This window comes from Poromitra crassiceps (assembly GCF_964638095.1).
Source record: "Poromitra crassiceps genome assembly, chromosome: 4".
Classification (NCBI taxonomy): domain Eukaryota; kingdom Metazoa; phylum Chordata; class Actinopteri; order Beryciformes; family Melamphaidae; genus Poromitra; species Poromitra crassiceps.
Window position 1 is genome coordinate 69,577,792 of NC_139626.1, and position 20,953 is coordinate 69,598,744.

A 20,953-nucleotide genomic window follows, 5' to 3' on the forward strand; every position below is an offset into this window, starting at 1 on the left:
ATCTCAACAGCATCTAGTCTTCGAGATTTAGTCTTCACTAGCCTAACACTGCTGCTATATTACAAAATACATTTATAAATGCCATTCTAAGCTGTGCTCTTAGTTTGTTTTGTTCAGATCAACCAGTTATTAGTTAGTGGATTAGTTATCCAGTAATTATGCAGCCTACTACAGTAGCCTATATGCTTCTACTGCAGTATGGTTCAGGATGCACACCCTTGAGGTTATTCTGAAGAATATTCTGGACAGTATCTGTCACTGTTCCAATAATAATAAACATTATCCGCTAGGGATGCTCGGATCCGCCTTTTTCGCGCCTCTGATACCTATCCGATATGTGGGGGTCCAGTATCGGCAGATACCGAGTACCAATCTGATACCAGTGCTTGACGTTAACGGCTGTCCAGTTGACCTTGGCAACCATTTAAAAAAATATATTGGCCTGTGGTTGCCTCAGCATATTTTTTATATGCTAAAATTTTTAGCAGGAAAATGTGCACCCCAAAATAAACATGTTTCTAATATTCCTAAAACCTTAAATTGATCTTAATAAGATTACATCACACACAGACTCTCTCTCTCTCTCATCTCCCCGATGCAGCCCTGCGACTCCGCAGTTGCTAGGCATCAGCTTTGGGTTGCCGAAACTGTAATATGGTTGCCATTCTTGGTCACCTTATATTTTGAGTCATTAAAATACTATGCACTTAGTCAACTGGCATGGGTTGGTGGTACAATATGGAAATTATTCCTGTCAGAGAATCCTTTGTTGTTTGAGCTTTGATTATTTCCATGAACTGAGTTGAACATACAGATATTACAGGGTCTGAAATAAACATAAGCAAATAAATGGTCTTGAGTTTAATGTAAATCCAAATATAACAAATATGACAGTTATTTATGTTATACAATAGCTAAGTACACTGTGTATTGAGATAAGTAACTAACATTACCTCTATTGTTTAGCACATATTAACAGATTGTCTTAATAAGGGAGAGTAATAAACATTTCAACTGTGTCCATACACGAATACAGGATACAGAATTAGGCTACTATTATTCCCACACAATAATCAACATTAGCCTACATAATCCATAGCCTGAACAGCACTGATAATAAGGTAAGGTAACTTCATCTGAAAAGTAGGGTACTTAACCCGTCGGTTGAGCAAGACGTCGGCAAGTAGGCTATGCTAAACAAACACACAGAATGAGGTAGAATTATTCACAACATAAGTATCACAGCTTACATGTAGGCTATGTCCTCACGCAAACTTCAGGGTTATAGACAGTCCATATTATTGTTTCTGGACAGCGTTTCACGTCTCTGGACAGCATGCAATAGCTGCTCGTTAAAGATCGTTAACTAGCTGCAGAGTCGGAGTTGCTCTTAATCAAGCAGGGCTGCATCAGGGAGATGAGAGAGGGAGAGAGAGGGTCCGTGTGTGATGTCACCTTATCAACTGGGCAGCTGTTAATGTCGAGCCCTGTGTCAAACTGGTTGGCGTAGCTAGCATGAAATACCTCCAAATAGGCTGGCTTGCTCCATGCTGTTAGCTGCTCCTGCCTAGCCTACATCAGCTTGTTTGGAAACAGTCTACCAGGCATGCACACATAGAATTAGAGTGAATAGAATGGCCCCTATGGATCGGTCTATGGATCGGGCCATTTGCCACCGATACCCGATCTAGAATTTTGTGCTATATCGGGGCCGATACCCGATACCAGTATCGGATCGGCCCATCCCTAATATCCGCATAAAGCAAGCATATTTGTCTACTCCCATGTTGATAAGAGTATTACAAACTTGAAAAACATCGGTTTAAGGTAGATTTAGAACAGATTAAAAATTGTGTGATTAATTTGCGATTAATCGGGATTAACTATGGACAATCATGCAATTAATCCAGATTAAATATTTTAATCGATTGACAGCCCTAATGTATATATATATATATTGTCCTTATGCTCCTGATGCTACAGTAATGTACTGTATGAATGTTGTGTTAAAGTTGTGTAAACTAACAGTTTTTCAAATGTAAACAACATAGAGTGAGCACTGTTTACCAAAATGCTGCTCGGCTGATCCCTCGTATAGGGTTGCTGCTTTACTGAGTGAATAACCTTGAGCCGCCCTTCATTAAAATCTCGTTTTGGGTCCCTGTTTTTGATGGAATTGGACCTGGGGTGTCCTTGAGGAGTCACTGAACTTGCTGTATTCAGCGGTGGGTTCGGTGGCTCCTCTGAGACATTCTAGGACACTTTGTTGAATTTCGTTGCTCTAATACCACTGAATCTGATGGCAGGTTCTGGGTGACACCCTTCCACCCCCCCCCCCGTTATTTTAATTCATTTTATTTTTAACCTTCTCACCTTGGTTTTGTAGTGTCGTTTTTTTCTTCTTCCTCTAATATGTGTGTAAAGTGGACAATAAAAAAATCAAACATGCATAGAATCATGCAGGTCATTGTTACTCTGGACTAGCTCGCTCAGACAAAAGGACTGGAAGCTGAGAACTGATGACAACCCCTTACAGCATTTTTCTGCGAGTTTGTTTTGATTCAACCTGATGTAAACGGTATAAATTATTTACTTGTTCACATTGACAAATGTAGAATAATTATGACTACAAAAAATAAAATCCATCATAAAACAACATACCATCTTATATAGTAGTATACGGTATATAGTCTTATATAGTTACAACAAATTGTTACACAAAAGCATCATAGCCTGATCTTACCTGAGAGTCTCCAGTCTACAGTGTGAACTCTCCAGTCCAGCAGAGAGCAGCTTCAGTCCTGAATCTTGTAAGTCGTTGTTACTCAGGTCCAGCTCTCTCAGACTAGAGGACTGGGAGATGAGAACTGATGACAACCCCTCACAGCATTTTTCTGTGAGTTTGTTTTGATTCAACCTGTTGTAAACGATATAAATTATTTACTTGTTCACATTGACAAATGTAGAATAATTATGACTACAAAGAAGAAGATCCATCATAAAACAGCATACCATCTAAAGGTCCTTACACACCGAGCACGTTTTTTTGTGCGATTAATTCGCACGTCAATAATATTTTCCGAACCTATATCAGTCAATGCAACCGTGCATACCAACGGCGAGGTTTCGCAGAGCGTTATTGCGGTGTTTATTTTTTCGAACCACGGTCGATTTTTCAGAAATTCGCTTCCGACGTGTACACATCTGTGGCTGTGATTGACAGGTGGGTCAAAACTTGCATCGCAATTTCGTGCCGTATATTCGCATCGCTCTTGATGTGTAAGGACCTTTATAGTTACAACAAATTGTTACACAAAAGCATCATAACCTGATCTTACCTGAGAGTCTCCAGTTTACAGTGTGGACTCTCCAGTCCAGCAGAGAGCAGCTTCAGTCCTGAATCTTGGAGGTTGTTGTTACTCAGGTCCAGCTCTCTCAGACTAGAGGACTGGGAGCTGAGAACTGATGACAACTCCTTACAGCATTTCTCTGTGAGGTTGTTTTGAGTCAACCTGACAAAACAGACATTTTTACTTGTTCACCTTGTTTGACAAATGCTGAAAACCTATGAGTACAAAAAACATTTATCAGAAATAGCAGACAATGTTATAGTTACAACATATTGTTAACCAGAAGTATCATAACCTGAGAGTCTCCAGTTTACAGTGTGGACTCCCCAGTCCAGCAGAGAGCAGTGTCACTCCTGAATCTTGAAAGTCGTTGTTACTCAGGTCCATCTCTTTCAGACTAGAGAACTGGGAGCTGAGAACTGAGGCCAGAGCGTCACAACTTTTCTCTGACAGCTGACAGTCATTCAGCCTGGAGCAAGAAGAAGTTTGAAAATCTACATTTTTCTGTATGAATGAATGAATGAATGAATGAATTTTATTTTGGATAATGCAGACATATATATCCAAGGGATAACATGAAAAGTGTGTACACTTATTTCCATCATGGTCCCTGATCTTTAAAAACATGACATACAGTAACATAAGAGTATCAGATAAAACAATACAACTCAGACAAGGGATAAACGAAACTTGATTAAAACAACCATACCATAAAACAACGATAGAAACAATAAGACAATAAAACAATAAAACAATAAAAGGAACTAGAAATTAAAACACATACCATAAAACAACGGGGGACTCTACTCGTATTTTATCCTAGTTTACTCATCAAGAATTTTTTCAAAAGGTTATGAATATTATGAAGGTTATGAATATTACATATAATATATTGAATATATCTAGTTAACCATGCACATAACCATACACATTCAAGTGATCTGCATGCTCTACTCTACAAATTGTAAGTTATCTTTGTTTTTGTCCCTGTCTATCTGTTACACCCATGGCTCTGTCCCCTGTCTCTCTCTGTTTTGTTTGTGTGTGTATTGGTATGTGCATGGTCTCTCTTCGTCGTTCTCCTGGCTTCTGGCTCAGCTTGTCCTACATACCGGTCTGCTCACTGCTCATCATCTCATCTACCCTGCATATTTAATCATCAATCGTTGCCAGATTGTCTTCACCACAGTGGTAGATACGCTCAAGGCCAAATCTATCTCCTAGTGTTTTTTGTGTTTAGCCTTTCTTGTGTCCAGGATCATCACCTGCCTGCCTGTCGTGCAATGTGCAATGCCTTCTGGTAGCGAAACAGGGCATTTCGAGAGAGATTGTCTGGGTACCTGCTTCTTCATTTGCATAAAGTAGTTCTTGCTCAACTTTATGCAAATAATAATAATACATTTATCTTATATAGCGCTTTTCTAAATACTCAAAGTCGCTTTACAGAAAACACAGAAATAAATACTTTAATTTGGAAACATTCATGAAAGGTGGGGACAGTAGGTAGAGTGGAGTGAGGTTAGGAGGAGAAGGCGAGGTTGAAGAGGTGGGTCTTGAGGGCCTGTTTGAAGGATGTTATGGACTGAGATTGACGGATGTGGCTGGGGAGAGTGTTCCAGAGGGTGGGTGCGGCAACTGATTTGAGGTGCGTGCAACTGCCGCCTCCCGGAAACCGGTATATGACCGCTTAAGCTAACCATTGTAAATCCAAAACAAAGGCAGATCGAGAAAACTGTCATGGTTTATTGTAGGCATCAACTCTTGTTTTCAGAAATACATTTGGCTGAGCCATTTTTATAGTCGAAGAGAAAGTTTGAAACAAGTGTTTCCCCAACACTTCAAACCAGGGAAGGACAGCCCACGATTGAATGCGTTTGTTCAATTCATCCAATGGCATTGCTGTTCATCAAGAGGCATGCCTATAGATGTGCAATGCTGGGAAAAGCGGCAGGATCCCTCATGTCAATTGACACTTCTGTGGATCACTATCTCTTCTCTCCTCCCATCCAAACCCCTTCTCTCTCCCCTCCGTCCTTCTCTATCTGTCTCTCCCTCTCTCTATCAGATCTTGCAGCTTTTTAACTTACTAGGCACCTCTCGCTTTCTCTCACCTTGCGCTCGATTGCTAGCTCGCCCTGCAGCTTGCATACACAGCTCTACCACTGTGAGGGCTCATTTGCTCCCTCACCTTGAGAACTGATGACAACTCCTTACAGCATTTATCTGTGAGCTTGTTTTGAGTCAACCTGACAAAACAGACATTTTACCTGTTCACCTGCTTGACGGATGCTGAAAATGTATAACTACAAAAAACATTTATCAGAAATCAGCAGACAATATTATAACATATTGTTAACCAGAAGTATCATAACCTGATCTTACTTGAGAGTCTCCAGTATACAGTGTGGACTCTCCAGTCCAGCAGATAGCAGCTTCAGTCCTGAATCTTGAAGGTTGTTGTTACTCAGCTCCAGCTCTCTCAGATTGGACTTGGAGCTGAGAACTGAAGCCAGAGCTTCACAGCTTTTCTCTGACAGCTGACAGCCACACAGACTGAAGGAGAATTAGTTATGTTATGTTTTCCATTTTGTACTCACATCACATTTAATGAAGTTATTATATCCAGTTATCTATCCACTTACATAGCTCTTATAGAGGCTTTGAGCACTGGCAGCAGCCACAGAAGAGCCTTCTCTGAAGCTGAGTATTTCCTCAGGTCAAACACATACTGCATGTCGTTGTTACTCAGGTCCAGCTCTCTCAGAGTAGAGGACTGGGAGCTGAGAACTGAGGCCAGAGCTTCATAGCTTCTCTCTGACAGCTGGCAGCCACTCAGCCTGAACGGCAAGAAAATAAATTGTGAAAATTGTATTCTCTTTTAAAATCATTCTTGTCTGTGATTCTTGTTTCTACTCGTGTCAGTGCCTGTCTGTCTGTGTGTGTGTGTGTGTGTGTGTGTGTGTGTGTGTGTGTGTGTGTGTGTGTGTGTGTGTGGCACTGGCAATCGAACTGGAGTTCCAAAGGACAGTAGTTGAAAATTAGCCATCTTGCTAACACTGGCACATTTACACTAATGTGCATTGTCCCTCAAGTAATACTATAATACAATTACCTAGGTGGACCGGCGGTTGGGCAGTGTCTGTCAGTCACGATTTGCGTCACCTTTTGTGTCACGAATCATGATGTCGCTGACACGCCCCTCCCCCCCCCCCCCACACACACAGACACTCCCAACCCCTCCACACACACAGACACCCACTGATAAAATGATTTTGGGAGGATGTAAATGGAACACAATTTCAATCTGTCATATAACAATAAAATGTATGTTCTTATCTCTACACAGTAAATCTTAATACCTGGATTACTCTGCATTGTTCAAAATACAAGATATTGTGCATTATTTCTTTTAGGGTATGCATATATAATGTTATAGACTCTTTATACATATACACACTCATTAACCCATACAGTGTTGTATTTAGTCAAAATACTTCACTAAACGCCCTCCCTTCAAAATAAAATTGCCAAGTTAAGTTTTTCCCTTTTCAGAATTGTTTTAAATGTCTATGTCACAGTATAGTGTCGGTGCATGTTTAATAGAATGGTCCCAATGAACATGTGTGCTAATGTTGTCCCATATTTCCCAGTTTTTACCATTCATGAAAAGTGACAAACATAATGAACTTTTATTTTGAAGGCAGCCAATCCTCCGCCCTGCGTCAGGAACAGGAAGACACATTGTGCCTTTACGAGTGTTGCCAACTTAGCGCCTTTGTCGTTATATTCAGCTACTTTTCAGACTCTTCTCATCTCTGGCTGTCTGACACACACAGTGCACACTTCAGCGCAGCCCCTCTCCTCCACTGAGAGAGCAGCAGGATAGGGTTTACTTGTAATTTCTAACAGCGTATGCTGAATCTGGTCCGGGCGGGTGGAGTCACTCAGCACTTAATATTACAAACATTCAGTCAATGATTACACTGGCTACGCCGAGGCATGTTTTCTAAGTATAATTTGATATGCAAAATTAGCATGTGACGTCATTTAGCGACTTCTAGTGACCTTCTGAGCAGCCAATAGTGACTTTGCTTGGAAAGGAGTTGGCAACACTGCCCTTTACACCACACCATGCTCGGCACAGCCACAGACACTCTGGAAAATGTTAAGTCTCTCCTGGTGTGTAAACAGCACGGTTGAACGATTGCTAACATTACACTGCTAACCTTAGCTGCATGATACAATAGCCAACTAACTTGCTATGCAAACTATGCCTATAACTAACAGCATTTCATTTTCACGTGTTTGAAAATGGGATTCTACTAATGACCACCATGAATTTTGCAATAAATAAATAAATAAAATAAAACTAAAATGTGAGGGGGCAACTGCTCCCTCAGTTTCAAAGGGCATGACACTTCTGCTTGTGGACAAAGGCCACAGTCTGGCAGCCGCTTGAAATTGTAACTGCAACAAAGTTGTGTAGACCCTGTATAAGGGCTGTCACAATACTAGAATTTCTCACTTTGATACCAATATAGGGCTGGTCAATAAATCGATATATCGATATCATGATATGAGTGAGACTAGATATCGTCTTAGATTTTGGATATTCTAATATGATATGGCATAAGTGTTTCTTTTCGTGGTTTTACAGGCTGCATAACAATTAAGTGGTGTAAATTGCTGGACTTACCAGACTGTTCTAGCTGTTTTAATATTTGCCTTTACCCACTTAGTTATTATAGCCACATTCCTGATGATTATTTTTTTAAATCTTATTGTGTACATATTTTGCACCAATATTCATCCCTACAGTATTGTTGCAATATTGAGGTATTTGGTCAAAAATATTGCAATCGTTGATTTTGTCTATATCATCCAGCCCTATACGATTCCTAGGAAAATATCTAAAATAAATAATACTTGTGATATCATTTCAAATAACAACACATCAAGAGGCATAATGTGGGTGGCACCCACATTATGCCTCTTGAGCACCGTGCTGTATCCGTTTTTCTGGCTTGATCTGCACTCTGAACTATGTTTCAAATTCGGGTCCCAGAGAGTCTAATTTCACCCATGAAATTTGTCATTCTCAATTTCACATGTTCATGTCTACAAGATGACACCTGAGGCCAAACCCCCACCTCCAGGGAAACATGATATTCAAGTGATCCGCATGCTCTACTCTACAAATTGTAAGTTATCTTTGTTTTTGTCCCTGTCTATCTGTTACACCTGTGGCTCTTTTGTTTGTGTGTATTGGTGTGTCCAAAAAAACATGTATCAGAAATCAGCAGACAGTATTATAGTTACACCCACACTCAGGTAGAACGTTTTCTATCAATAGTATAATTACATGTAAGACCAGGTTTGTTGTTTATCTTTTGAAGTGTCCTTGTGGACTGTGTTATGTTGGTAAAACCTTAAGAGAGCTAAAAACGCGTATGTCAGAACACAAGAGCACTATTCGGAACAAAGACAAAGGGCTCTATCGTTGCAACGGCCTTAAATTAGCACCTTAACCACGCCTTTTAAGCGTAGAATTACTGTGCTCATTGGTGAACTGCAGTTACTCAATGACATTCTTCCTTTCGAAGCTCCGATCCACTCGATCCAGTCCGCGGGTTGCGGCTTTATGCTGTCATCTCTGCCAATTTGGATATCTCAGCACATCACAGATCATAGCCTGACTAAAACGATTCAACCTACAGCCAGGCAAATACAGATCTGTTCAGCAGGGCTGATGCAGTTTTCCTGTAGCCTACAATATAGAACGTTGACTATCGGTGACATTCCTGATACGATTCAATTCCATGATCTTTATGTTGTAAACACATAACTTTCACAATAGTGAACAAGCACCCCCACTCGGCTCATTCAGGGTAGGTAGTTTTATAACTTGTAGACTACCTGCTGCACAGGCTAAATGATGCACATAAATATAGCCTACATTATGTAAAGTCATTGCATAAATGTGTTTTTATTGTGAAAGTACGTGTGAAGTAGCCTAAAGCAAGTCTTGCTGGAGCGGACATCACAGTAGAACCACAGTAGAACTGTGTTACGGCTGTCACCCGCCTATATCACGTTGTATTTGCGAGGGATATATATACCACCTGGATTACATATATGTTTCACATAGGGTTGTGTTTTGATTTTTATGTTTTATTTTGTCCAATATTGAAATGTTCTAGAATTGCATGTTGTGTTAACATAAATATTATTTATATCTAACACTTAGCCTATTTAGGCTGATTTGGTTGCTATTTCTTGTCTAAATGTATTAGCCTCAATGCATGCTGGGCAAGGCCGGATTAACCATAGGGCAACCGGGGCAGGTGCCCCGGGGCCCTCGGGGTGAAGGGGCCCTCGAGCCCAGGTAAAAAAAATAATAATAATAATAATAATAATAATAATAATAATAATAATAATAATAATAATAATAATAATAATAATAATAATAATAAAAAATAATAAAAAAAATAAAAAAAAATGCTGGGTCCCCCCAGGGCTCCTCGGCATGATCTATTAATGTCATTATTGATTTTTATGGCCAGCAAGCATAAATGCATTGTCTGTGTGATTCCCTCACTTTGGTGTAATTTTTATGATTATTCCAATGGCACTTGAAGGCAGCATCACATTGCGACCATCCGACCGCATTTGAATGCACCACCAGTATTAGCACGGCACACACAGCCACAGTCAAATTGGCGGCCGCTTACAGTCAGTCAGACAAGCAGAAGTGAACGGTGGTCATTCGAATCAGACTACGTTTAGTTAGTTGTTTTAACTGAGTACAGCTTCATTGTGCTCCAGTATTAGAGTTTTCAGACGTACGGTATAAAAGGTCCAAGTCTTTGAGCGAGCGCGAGCCGCTGCTGCATAGTATTTTTACGGGTGTATTGTTAAATATCCCGCCATAGCCTGTGCTAGCCTAGCACTGCTAGGCTAGCACAGGCTATGGCGGGCAAGCTGGAGACTGCGCTGATGACCATATTTTGGGACACTGTGCTGAACCGATTCAAGCTTACAAGCACATGCTTGCAAAAGACGACCATGGACCTAAAGACTGCTGTGGGCCTTTTGGAATCGTTGCACACTTTTGTTGCATCACTACGAGAGCGATTTGACCATTTTGAGAAATGTGCCCGGGCTGTCACGGGTGTGACACAGAGCTACCACACTGACACTCACCGTGTGAGCAAAAGAAAAGCCTTCGCTGACGAGACAGCCGACAATGAAGTAGTTCTGTCTGGAAGTACAAAGTTCAAAGTGGAGACTTTCAATGTGATTGTTGACCGTTTGCTCTCAGGACTGAACAAACGGCTGGATGCATACAGAGACGTAAATGGCCGCTTTGGTGTCCTGTTTGACATGGACTGTGATGACACTGATCTCCGCAGACGGTCTGAGGCTCTCTCCTCCTTATACTCAACTGACTTGGACAAGGACCTAGCTGACGAGCTCATCCAGTTTAGGCCTTTTGTCAGTACTGAGCAAGACAAGACTCCTACAAACCTACTGCGAGTTGTGCTGAGGAATGGACTCCAAACAATTTCCCCAATGTGTTTGTTGCTCTCAGGCTTTTTCTCACACTGCCTGTATCCAACTGTGAGGGAGAGAGGACATTTTCTCAACTGAAACGTATAAAAAATGAACTCAGAACAACCATGTGTCAGAAAAGACTTTCAGCACTCTCTTTGATGGCCATTGAGTCTGACCTTGTGAGGCAGCTGGATTTTGAGGACCTGATCAAAGACTTTTCCCAGCAAAGGTCAAGAAAGAAGAAATTCTAGGTAAGAAGCATTTAATGATGCTGTTTCTTTGCATTGACCTTATCTGTTGTGATTGTGTGTTGCCGACATGTAGGCTATATTTTGTTGAGTTTATTTGATATGATGTAATGCTTGCCTTACCTTACTCAGTGATACCACCTGCTGGTGAAAGGTCAGATATGTGTACTGTATCGCTATTGTGTGATGCTGGTAAGCGGCAAAGCTTATAAATATAGTGTATATGTGTTGGAGTAAGTTTGTCAAGTTCATTGTATTTTGGATTATGTAGTTCTGTGTGAAGTTGCTAATGTTATTTTGCATTCTGCTCTGCTGTGTGATTACAGACTTACAACAGACCTGTGATCTCCTGTGCCTCCTGTCTACAAGCTGACCTCTGCTCTGGCTACCCTGTCCTGTGTAGCTGACCTGTGCCTCATCCTGTCTACAAGCTGACCTCTGCTCTGGCTACCCTGTGTAGCTGACCTGTGCCTCATCCTGTCTACAAGCTGACCTCTGCTCTGCCAGTGAGTTGGGATAATTTAACACATTCACTGCCAGCCGTTTTTTTTTACTGTAGGTAGCTTCTGCCAATGGGTTTTTTGAGGATTCTGGCTCATCTTACAAGAGCCGAGGATTATTTTCTGCTTGGACTTTGTGAACACAAAATATCTCAAAAGTACTAATAGAATGTGTGCTTTCTCTGTCTAAAAGAGTTAGTTTGTAGAGTTAGTAGTTATGTAGATATTAGCCGTTGAGTACAGCATGGTTTCAGCGTCTGAGACAGAAAGCTGAGATAATCGCAGTTTTGTGAAATTCAATCAAACAGGCAGAACAGTCACTTTAACCATTTATTTTTGGCATCAGTGAGACATCAGACATCTAAACAATATAGTTCTGAACCCCCTCTCCTTCAAACTCCTCCCTCTGTGGGCGTGTCTCTGGTGGCTTTCAGCAGCGTTTGTCACAAGCGAGTTTCTCCTGCCTGTCTGAGCAGCCTCCCTCCCTGGCGGCCCCCTCGCCGGCGAGTCTGGATGGGGCTCGCTCGTTTCTTGGGTTTTCGGTTGAGAGCTTTGATGAAGCTTTGTGCGATTCTAGGCTTTATGCTGCGTGTTTCAAAGTGTGTTTTGCACCCAGTCTATTTTTGGAACCCCCCACCGTTGTGCGCCACCGTTGTGCACCAGCGCGAAAGCGTTTTCGCCTACAGTATGAGAATGAGGCTCGTTCGTTTCTGGGTTTTCGGTTGTGAGCTCAGCTGGAATGAAGCTGCGTGCGATTCTGGGCTTTCTGCTGGTGTTTCAAAGTGTGTTGCACCCATAATCTATTATGCAAATTTGCAATCCCCCACCGCCAGCTCCCAGCGCGAAAGCGAAAGCATTTTCGCCAATCCATTTTCATGAGAATGGCTTCCTCAAGCTGCTGTTTTTGCTTGGCTTCCTCTAGTCTGGAGAGCACTGTCGCCACTTAGTGGGTTGGTGGAATGGGTTGTACACGTTCGGTGGCTCCCATATTATAATAGGAGATGTAAAAGGGTTAGATCCACGTCCCACCGTCAAAATTTTTTTTTTTTTTTTTGACGAGTTAACTCGTCCACGGCAGTCAACCGTTGGATTTTTTTTGACGAGTTAACTCGTCCACGGCAGTGAACGTGTTAATCGATTTCTCAGATTTTCTTAGTGTATTGAGTTGTGTAGACATACCTATTCAGTTGGAGTGGTTATTCAACCTTTGACCAATAGGTTTGTGTGTGTGTGTTTACAGACTTCCAACAGCCTGTGATCTCCTGTGCCTCATCCTGTCTACAAGCTGACCTCTGCTCTGGCTACCCTGTCCTGTGTAGCTGACCTGTGCCTCATCCTGTCTACAAGCTGACCTCTGCTCTGGCTACCCTGTGTAGCTGACCTGTGCCTCATCCTGTCTACAAGCTGACCTCTGCTCTGCCAGTGAGTTGGGATAATTTAATCCATTTCTCAGATTTTCTTAGTGTATTGAGTTGTGTAGACATACCTATTCAGTTGGAGTGGTTATTCAACCTTTGACCAATAGGTTTGTGTGTGTGTGTTTACAGACTTCCAACAGCCTGTGATCTCCTGTGCCTCATCCTGTCTACAAGCTGACCTCTGCTCTGGCTACCCTGTCCTGTGTAGCTGACCTGTGCCTCATCCTGTCTACAAGCTGACCTCTGCTCTGGCTACCCTGTGTAGCTGACCTGTGCCTCATCCTGTCTACAAGCTGACCTCTGCTCTGCCAGTGAGTTGGGATAATTTAATCCATTTCTCAGATTTTCTTAGTGTATTGAGTTGTGTAGACATACCTATTCAGTTGGAGTGGTTATTCAACCTTTGACCAATAGGTTTGTGTGTGTGTGTTTACAGACTTCCAACAGCCTGTGATCTCCTGTGCCTCATCCTGTCTACAAGCTGACCTCTGCTCTGGCTACCCTGTCCTGTGTAGCTGACCTGTGCCTCATCCTGTCTACAAGCTGACCTCTGCTCTGGCTACCCTGTGTAGCTGACCTGTGCCTCATCCCGTCTACAAGCTGACCTCTGCTCTGCCAGTGAGTTGGGATAATTTAATCCATTTCTCAGATTTTCTTAGTGTATTGAGTTGTGTAGACATACCTATTCAGTTGGAGTGGTTATTCAACCTTTGACCAATAGGTTTGTGTGTGTGTGTTTACAGACTTCCAACAGCCTGTGATCTCCTGTGCCTCATCCTGTCTACAAGCTGACCTCTGCTCTGGCTACCCTGTGTACAACCTGACCTCTGCTTCGTCCTGTCTACAAGCTAGGACTGGGCGATAAATCAATAGCAGTATATATCAGCAATAGATACTTCATCAATACAATAAGAAACATTTTCACTATAGATCAATATATCCCTTGAAACACTAAATTTGTATTTTTAATTGTGGTCCAAAAATAAAGTGGTTAAATTCAATCTTTTTTCTTGTGGTCTTTATTAGAAATAGGTAATTAAAAATGATCAATAATTATCTATATCAACTGATATGAAATGTTTTATATAGATGCATTTTTTTTGCTATATCGCCCACCCCTACTACAAGATGACCCCTGCCTCTGCCTGTCTACAAGCTGACCTCTGCCTCTGCCCTGTCTACAAACTGACCTCTGCTCTGTGAGTTAGGATTATTTAATCCATTGTTTCCTTGTCTTGTTATTTGTGAGTGAAATGGCAGTCAGTCTATTGAATTGTAAAGACATACCTATTCTGGATACTCAGTTGGAGTGGTTATTCAGCCTTTGACCAATAGCTGTGTGATTATGGTCTGGTGGAGTTAACATGACAGTTTGACTGGAAGATCGAAATAATAAGGTTTAATCGCTGGGGTGGTGTGGGTGGCCTTGGGTGTGTGCAGTGCGTGGGTGGGTGGCTGGGCCCGGGTGGCATGGGGTGGGTGCAGGGGGGGGGGGGGGGGGGGGCTGGTGAGCTTCAGTGCCCCGGGGCCCCTGGGGGTGTTAATCTGGCTCTGATGCTGGGAGATTTCACGTGTGGCTTTGGTAAGGGAGCCGTCGCAGTGAATATTTGTTTGGGCAGAATGATATTGTTTTCTCTCGCTACCTTTTCTTCTCCCCCACTGCACAGACGCAACAGCCTCTGAATGACAGGGGCTCAAAACTACGGTATAACAACTTTTTTGTCATCGGTCATTGTGCCTGTCTGATGCACGAGAGAGAGGGAGTGAGAGAGAGCACAGTAATATCCCCGGCGAAGATCAGCTTTTTATCCATTTGAAAAGCGATAAGCGCTACAGAGAGACGCTTTCTGGATCCACACTTTACAGACTGAACATCCTAAAGGCCTTAATGAGGAGTTGTTGTTTGGTTGTTTCCTCTAGGTACTTTTTAACTTTATTTCAATATTTTCTATCTTGTCTACTCACATTGTGTCCACTAGACCCCCGTTTGTATATTTATGTTTCTGCCTGTTCTTTGTGAAGGGCTATTCTGCCAACACTGAAACTGAGAAAAATGGCTTTAAATATATTTTATATATATGTATACGTTAAAGTATTTTTTGGGGCAAAAACAATTATAATTACTTGACCTATGACCCCAGAAATGCAGATACGGCACTCTGTCTGTCTATTACCTTAAACAGATGTGTAGGTAGTACAAGGGAAAAGCGCAGTAACTACAATCTAATGTGCTTCTCCTGTCTTGTTTTTCATGAGACAATTGTAATCGGTTTTGATTTGACCACATCATATCTGTATTTAATTGTGTTATTGTTTACATGTTTAAAACATTTAAATGGATGAGTAACAGATACATTTAGGGAATCCTGAAGTCAGTTGATGTCATCTTCACCACTGGTGTTGCTTTTTGGTCATCATTCTGACACAATTAATTAATGAGCACAGTTGTTTTATTATCTTAATTTAGAACAGGTTTTCTTTACAAATCAGATCAGCTTTTCAGATTGATAATTCATACAAGAACATATATATTAAATATCATATTAAAATTATTTTGAATAAAATTAATTACAGACTGAGTCTGAATGCTGATAATACAGCAGTAACTACACCTCAAAGTATTGAGGTGTTTTTGGTTGGATTTCGTAGTTACTGCAATTTTTATACTCTGTTTTTTCAAATATAGAGCAAGACTGAACTTAGAATATTTGTCACATGATAAAACAGATATCTAAAAGTTCAATTTCAATAATAACAACCAAAATTGTAGTTACTGCGGTTTTGATTTGGAGGGCAGTATTGACAGGGAAACATATCTGGCTGGGCCTTATTTAATTAAATATTTAATTATTTATATTTGTAAACTCTACTGGAAGAGTATTTGCTATGTACATTTTCTGTATATTCTGTAACTTTATTGATGTCCTTATCTGTGTACGCTTACCTGGTAACTGGTTGGATTATTGAATGTAGTTCCGGTTTGACTGTATTTATACGCCATTTCCGCCTCACTCGGCACACCGCTGATGAAGGCTACCTGCTGAAATGCGTACGTTGTTGCTGCTGTACATGCTAAGTATTAAAAACGCCTAAAGGACTTTTTTGAGTGCTGGCCTTTTCTCTTTTGTACATTTCTACCATGGCCCTGCACCTTGATTGACTTTAATCTTGAAGTGTGCTCGCTACTGCTGTTGTTTAATATTACAGTTACAACATATGTTTAACCAGAAGTATCATAACCTGATCTTACCTGAGAATCTCCAGTCTACAGTGTGGACTCTCCAGTCCAGCAGAGAGCAGCTTCAGTCCTGAATCTTGAAGGTTGTTGTTACTCAGCTCTAGCTCTCTCAGACTAGAGGACTGGGAGCTGAGAACTGAGGCCAAAGCTTCACAGCTTTTCTCTGACAGCTGACAGTCACTCAGCCTGGAGGAGAATTAACGGTTTAAAAGTTTGAAAATCTATTTTTTTCTGTATGAATCTTACATTTAATATATTGAATATGTTTAGTTAACCATGCACATACAGAGATGTATTGGAGGCTTTGACCACTGGCAGCAGCCTCAGAAGAGCCTCCTCTGAAGCAGAGTATTTCTTCAGGTCAAACATGTCCAGTTCTTCCTCTGATGTCAGTAAGATGAAGACCAGAGCCGACCACAGAGCAGAGGAGAGTTTGTCTGTGGATAGAGTTCCTGATCTCAGGTGCGTTTGGATCTCCTCCACTAGAGAATGGTCATTCAGCTCATTCAGACAGTGGAACAGATTGATGCTTGTCTCTGGAGATGGATTCTTTCTGATCTTCTTCTTGATGTACTGGACTGTTTCCTGATCACTCTGTGAGCTACTTGTATCTTTCAGCAGACCTTGTAGGAGAGTCTGATTGGTCTCTAGTGAAAGGCCCAGGAGGAAGCGGAGGAACAAGTCCAGGTGTCCATTTGGACTCTTTAAGGCCTTGTCCACGGCACTCCGGGAGAGGTATTTTAATGCTGATTTGGCTCTCAATCGCTTAGGCCACCATGAGGCTTCTGACAGCAGATTGACACCAGAGTCGATGAATGAGACAATGACATGAACAGCAGCCAGAAACTCCTGAATGCTCAGATGGACAAAGGAGAAGACCTTCTGGTCCTGGTACAGCCCACACTCCTCTTTAAAGATCTGTGTGAACACTCCTGAGTACACTGAGGCTGCTATGATATCAATGCCACACTCTGTCAGGTCGGCTTCATAGAAGATCAGGTTGCCTTTCTCCAGCTGCTCAAAAGCCAGTTTTCCCAGAGACAGAATTATCTTCCTGCTCTCTGTATTCCAGTGTGGATCTGTCTCAGCTCTCCCATGGTACTTGACGTTCTGCTGTTTGGACTGAACCACCAGGAAGTGGATGTACATTTCAGTTAGGGTCTTAGGCAGGTCTTCTCTCTCACTGGTTTTCAACACATGGTCCAGAACATTAGCAGTGATCCAGCAGAAGACTGGGATGTGGCACATGATGAGGAGGCTTCGTGATTTCTTGATGTGGGAGATGATTATTGTGGCCTGCTGCTCATCTCTGAATTTCTTCCTGAAGTACTCCTCTTTCTGTCGGTCAGTGAAACCTCTCACCTCTGTCACCACATCAACACACTCAGGAGGAATCTGATTGACTGCTGCAGGTCGTGTGGTTATCCATCGGCGAGCTGAGGGAAGCAGTTTACCCTTGATGAGGTTTGTCAGCAACACGTCCACTGAGGTAGACTCTGTGACATCAGTCATGATCTCGTTGTTCTTGAAGTCCAGAGGAAGTCGACACTCATCCAGACCATCAAAGATGAACAAAATCTGGAACTTGTCAAACCTGCAGATTCTTTTGGTCTCTGGAAAAAAGAGATGAATAAGTTCCACCAAGCTGAACTTTTTTCCTTTCAGCAGATTCAGCTCTCGGAAAGTGAATGGGAATGTGAACTGTATATCCTGGTTGGCTTTGTCTTCAGCCCAGTCCAGAGTGAACTTCTGTGTAAAGACTGTTTTTCCAATGCCAGCCACTCCCTTTGTCATTAATGTTCTTGTTGGTTTGTCTCTTCCAGGCAAGGGTTTAAAGATGTCTTCACATTTGATTGTTGTTTCTGATCTCACTGGTTCCCTGGATGCTGCTTCAATCTGTCTGACCTCATGTTCATCATTGACCTCTCCACTCCCTTCCTCTACGAGGTAATGCTCTGTGTACATCTGATTCAGAAGTGTTGGGTTTCCTGCTCTAGCAATCCCCTCAAACAAACACTGAAACTTGTCCTTCAGACTGGATTTGAGTTCAGATTGGCAGATGGCATCAAGAGTTTCTGAAATAACAAAGAAAAACAACATCAATGAGCAGATGTTTTGGGAAACATGAGAAATGTGAACATGTTTTTGTAAATGTGTATCTCCACTCCATGACAGCTCATCACTGGTGAGTGAACAAACAGGTCCTGATTGTGTGCAGCTCAGTGTGAAAGACAACTGCTGTGGTGCTGTTTTGTTTCCCAGTGTGCACCACTGTGTTCAGTGTATTACACTGACATTAACAAATTAATAATTTTACCAGATTATCCAGAGGGATTTCGCTCATTGACCTTTCGATCTTGAAATTAATAAATCTTGTTTGGCAAATGTTTAGATTTTGAGAGTTTGGACATTGTTATGGCTTATTTTATTTTAAACTATAGCCACTATATGCCATAAAGTTCCAACACAAAGGTAGGCTTCTTGCAGTTTGTTGATCTTGTGTTCTTGTTGGCTTAGATTATTTGGCTTCTCAAATACATTCTGAAAAGTAAAACAGGTCTTTACAAGTCAAAAGAAATCAAAAGGAGAAAAACTCAAAATGTTCTCCTTTTCTATACACTTGTTTTGATCATATTCTACTTTTTGTCTTTGTTGCGATTGAGAACTCAGACGTCATCTTCCAGCTACGGCTTGTACACCTGATTCAAATGAATTAGATGGGGCGTCCCAAATGATTTGCTCCTATATTCTTTTGCCAATCTTTCACCTATAGGTGTTGTCTTGAAAACAAAAACTGGCTCTAACAGACAATGAATCACGCATTCTCCACCATCTCTCTCCATGATGTTAAAGCTGTTAAAGCCTCTTACTTCTCTGCAGCTCCTCAGCCAGCTCCTCTTGCTTCATTCTCCTCAGGAAGAGCAGTGTGATGTTTAGAAAAGCCTCTCTGCTGCTCCTCCTCTGCTGTTCCTCCTCACCATCTACAACCTCCTCATCCTCCCTCTGACTCTCTGAGTATTCTTGGTACTCTGCATTCAGAACCCTCTGGAACGTTTTCAGCTTCTTCTTCACAAAGGTGACAATGTTCTCCTCAAGCAGCTGCAACATATGAATTGAACTTTCTGACTGAAGTCATGGAACACAACATCAGATCCATCATAGAGTGAAAGTCTGCTGCTCTAAAGAGTGCAGCTTGGAGACTTGTTGGAGGTTGTTTTGTATTTCATTTGTAGCTGAAGTAAAATGTAAAGTCAAAGGTGTTGTTGTTCATTTATTTATTTACACACCATAAATATGGAGTCCAAGTCTGTCTGATGCTCCTGGGCAGACTGACCACTGGGAACCTCTTTGCTTTGATGGGAAACTCTGTGGAGAAAACATTGAGAGACACGCATGCATGCATGCACACACACACACACACGCACGCACGCACGCACACACACACACACACACACACACACACACACACACACACACACACACACACACACACACACAGACACACACACACACACACACACACACACACACACAGAGTTAAGAGTGCATGTTCTGGACAGAGATATCCTCCAGGAGAACTGGTAGGAGTAATTAGATAGATAGGAGGCAAACCAGCAGGGTGCAGGTCCACTGACAAGTCCTTTTCTACCCCACCCTTCCCTACCAGGCACACATTTTTGTCTCTTTTTCTTAACACATTGAGTGCCAGCGACGCCATATGGCGTCATTAGAAATTTACCGTAGGCTGCCAGCGACGCCAAATGGCGTCTGTAACTCCAAATTGTTTTTTTGACGGGGGGGTGTCGATCTAAGCTTCTTACGTCGCCTCTAACGATATTGTAGCTATTGGAGGTCGATAACCTATTTTACAAACCCATTAGGTGGCGACAGCACTCTCCTGATCAGAGAAAAAGGAGACAAACACACAGAAGAAGTCGCTGGGGAAAAGGAGGAAATCGCATCGCATCCGTCCGTATGCATCGACGTGCATGAAGCACAACGAGCACAACGCCAGCTGTGCCCGCAGCAGCAGCATCCGCTGTCACAACTGAGCACCTCCGTGTACGCTGCGACAGCACAATCGCATAAACTGCCTTATTATTCTCAACTGGAAGCATAGGAGCCCGTGACAAACACGCGGAACGCTGTAAAAATGCTGGATGTCGCGGACCCTTCACTGTGCAGAGCAAACTCAGTAGAGAGCCACCAGACACACCCAGGAGGAGGCGTGTGCAGTTGGGGGGGGGGGGGGGGGGGGGGCACGCAGAGCAGCAGAGCACCATACAACACTTCACCCAGACAGACCCAGACAGCAGGACAGGATTACAGGAGGAAGGGTCGGTTACATGGCATTTGACACAGGAGGAAGCTGTAACCAGCAGCGCACGCAGGGGCCAGTGCTGCTGGTTAGGGACTGTTCGTTATTTATGAGAGGGGGGGTATGGTGCAGAAAGGGGGAGGGATATCAAATATTTTTTTGAGTACTGGGGAGGGACTTGTGTTTTTTATTTTGGCTTTAGGGAGGGCTATACAACATTCATTTTTTGTATTTTGTATATATTTTTAATGCGTTTTTTCGTTCCAAAATTCGTGTTTACTCCCCTATTTATATCTATGGTTTACCTGTATGGTGACTGGACTTGGT

The 20,953-nt window shown here is 42.2% G+C and overlaps 1 protein-coding gene across 1 annotated transcript; it reads right to left on the reverse strand.

The window, feature by feature from the left end:
- Positions 1-3,530: 3,530 nt before the first annotated feature.
- Positions 3,531-19,416, reverse strand: LOC310775928 (NACHT, LRR and PYD domains-containing protein 3-like; the record flags this gene model as incomplete). The annotated part of the gene is made up of 7 exons (XM_083636050.1): positions 3,531-3,565; positions 3,674-3,819; positions 5,733-5,903; positions 5,993-6,187; positions 16,321-16,494; positions 16,595-18,383; positions 19,179-19,416. 7 exons carry the CDS (start codon positions 19,414-19,416, stop codon positions 3,531-3,533), a joined length of 2,748 nt encoding a protein of 915 aa, XP_083492176.1.
- Positions 19,417-20,953: the final 1,537 nt, after the last annotated feature.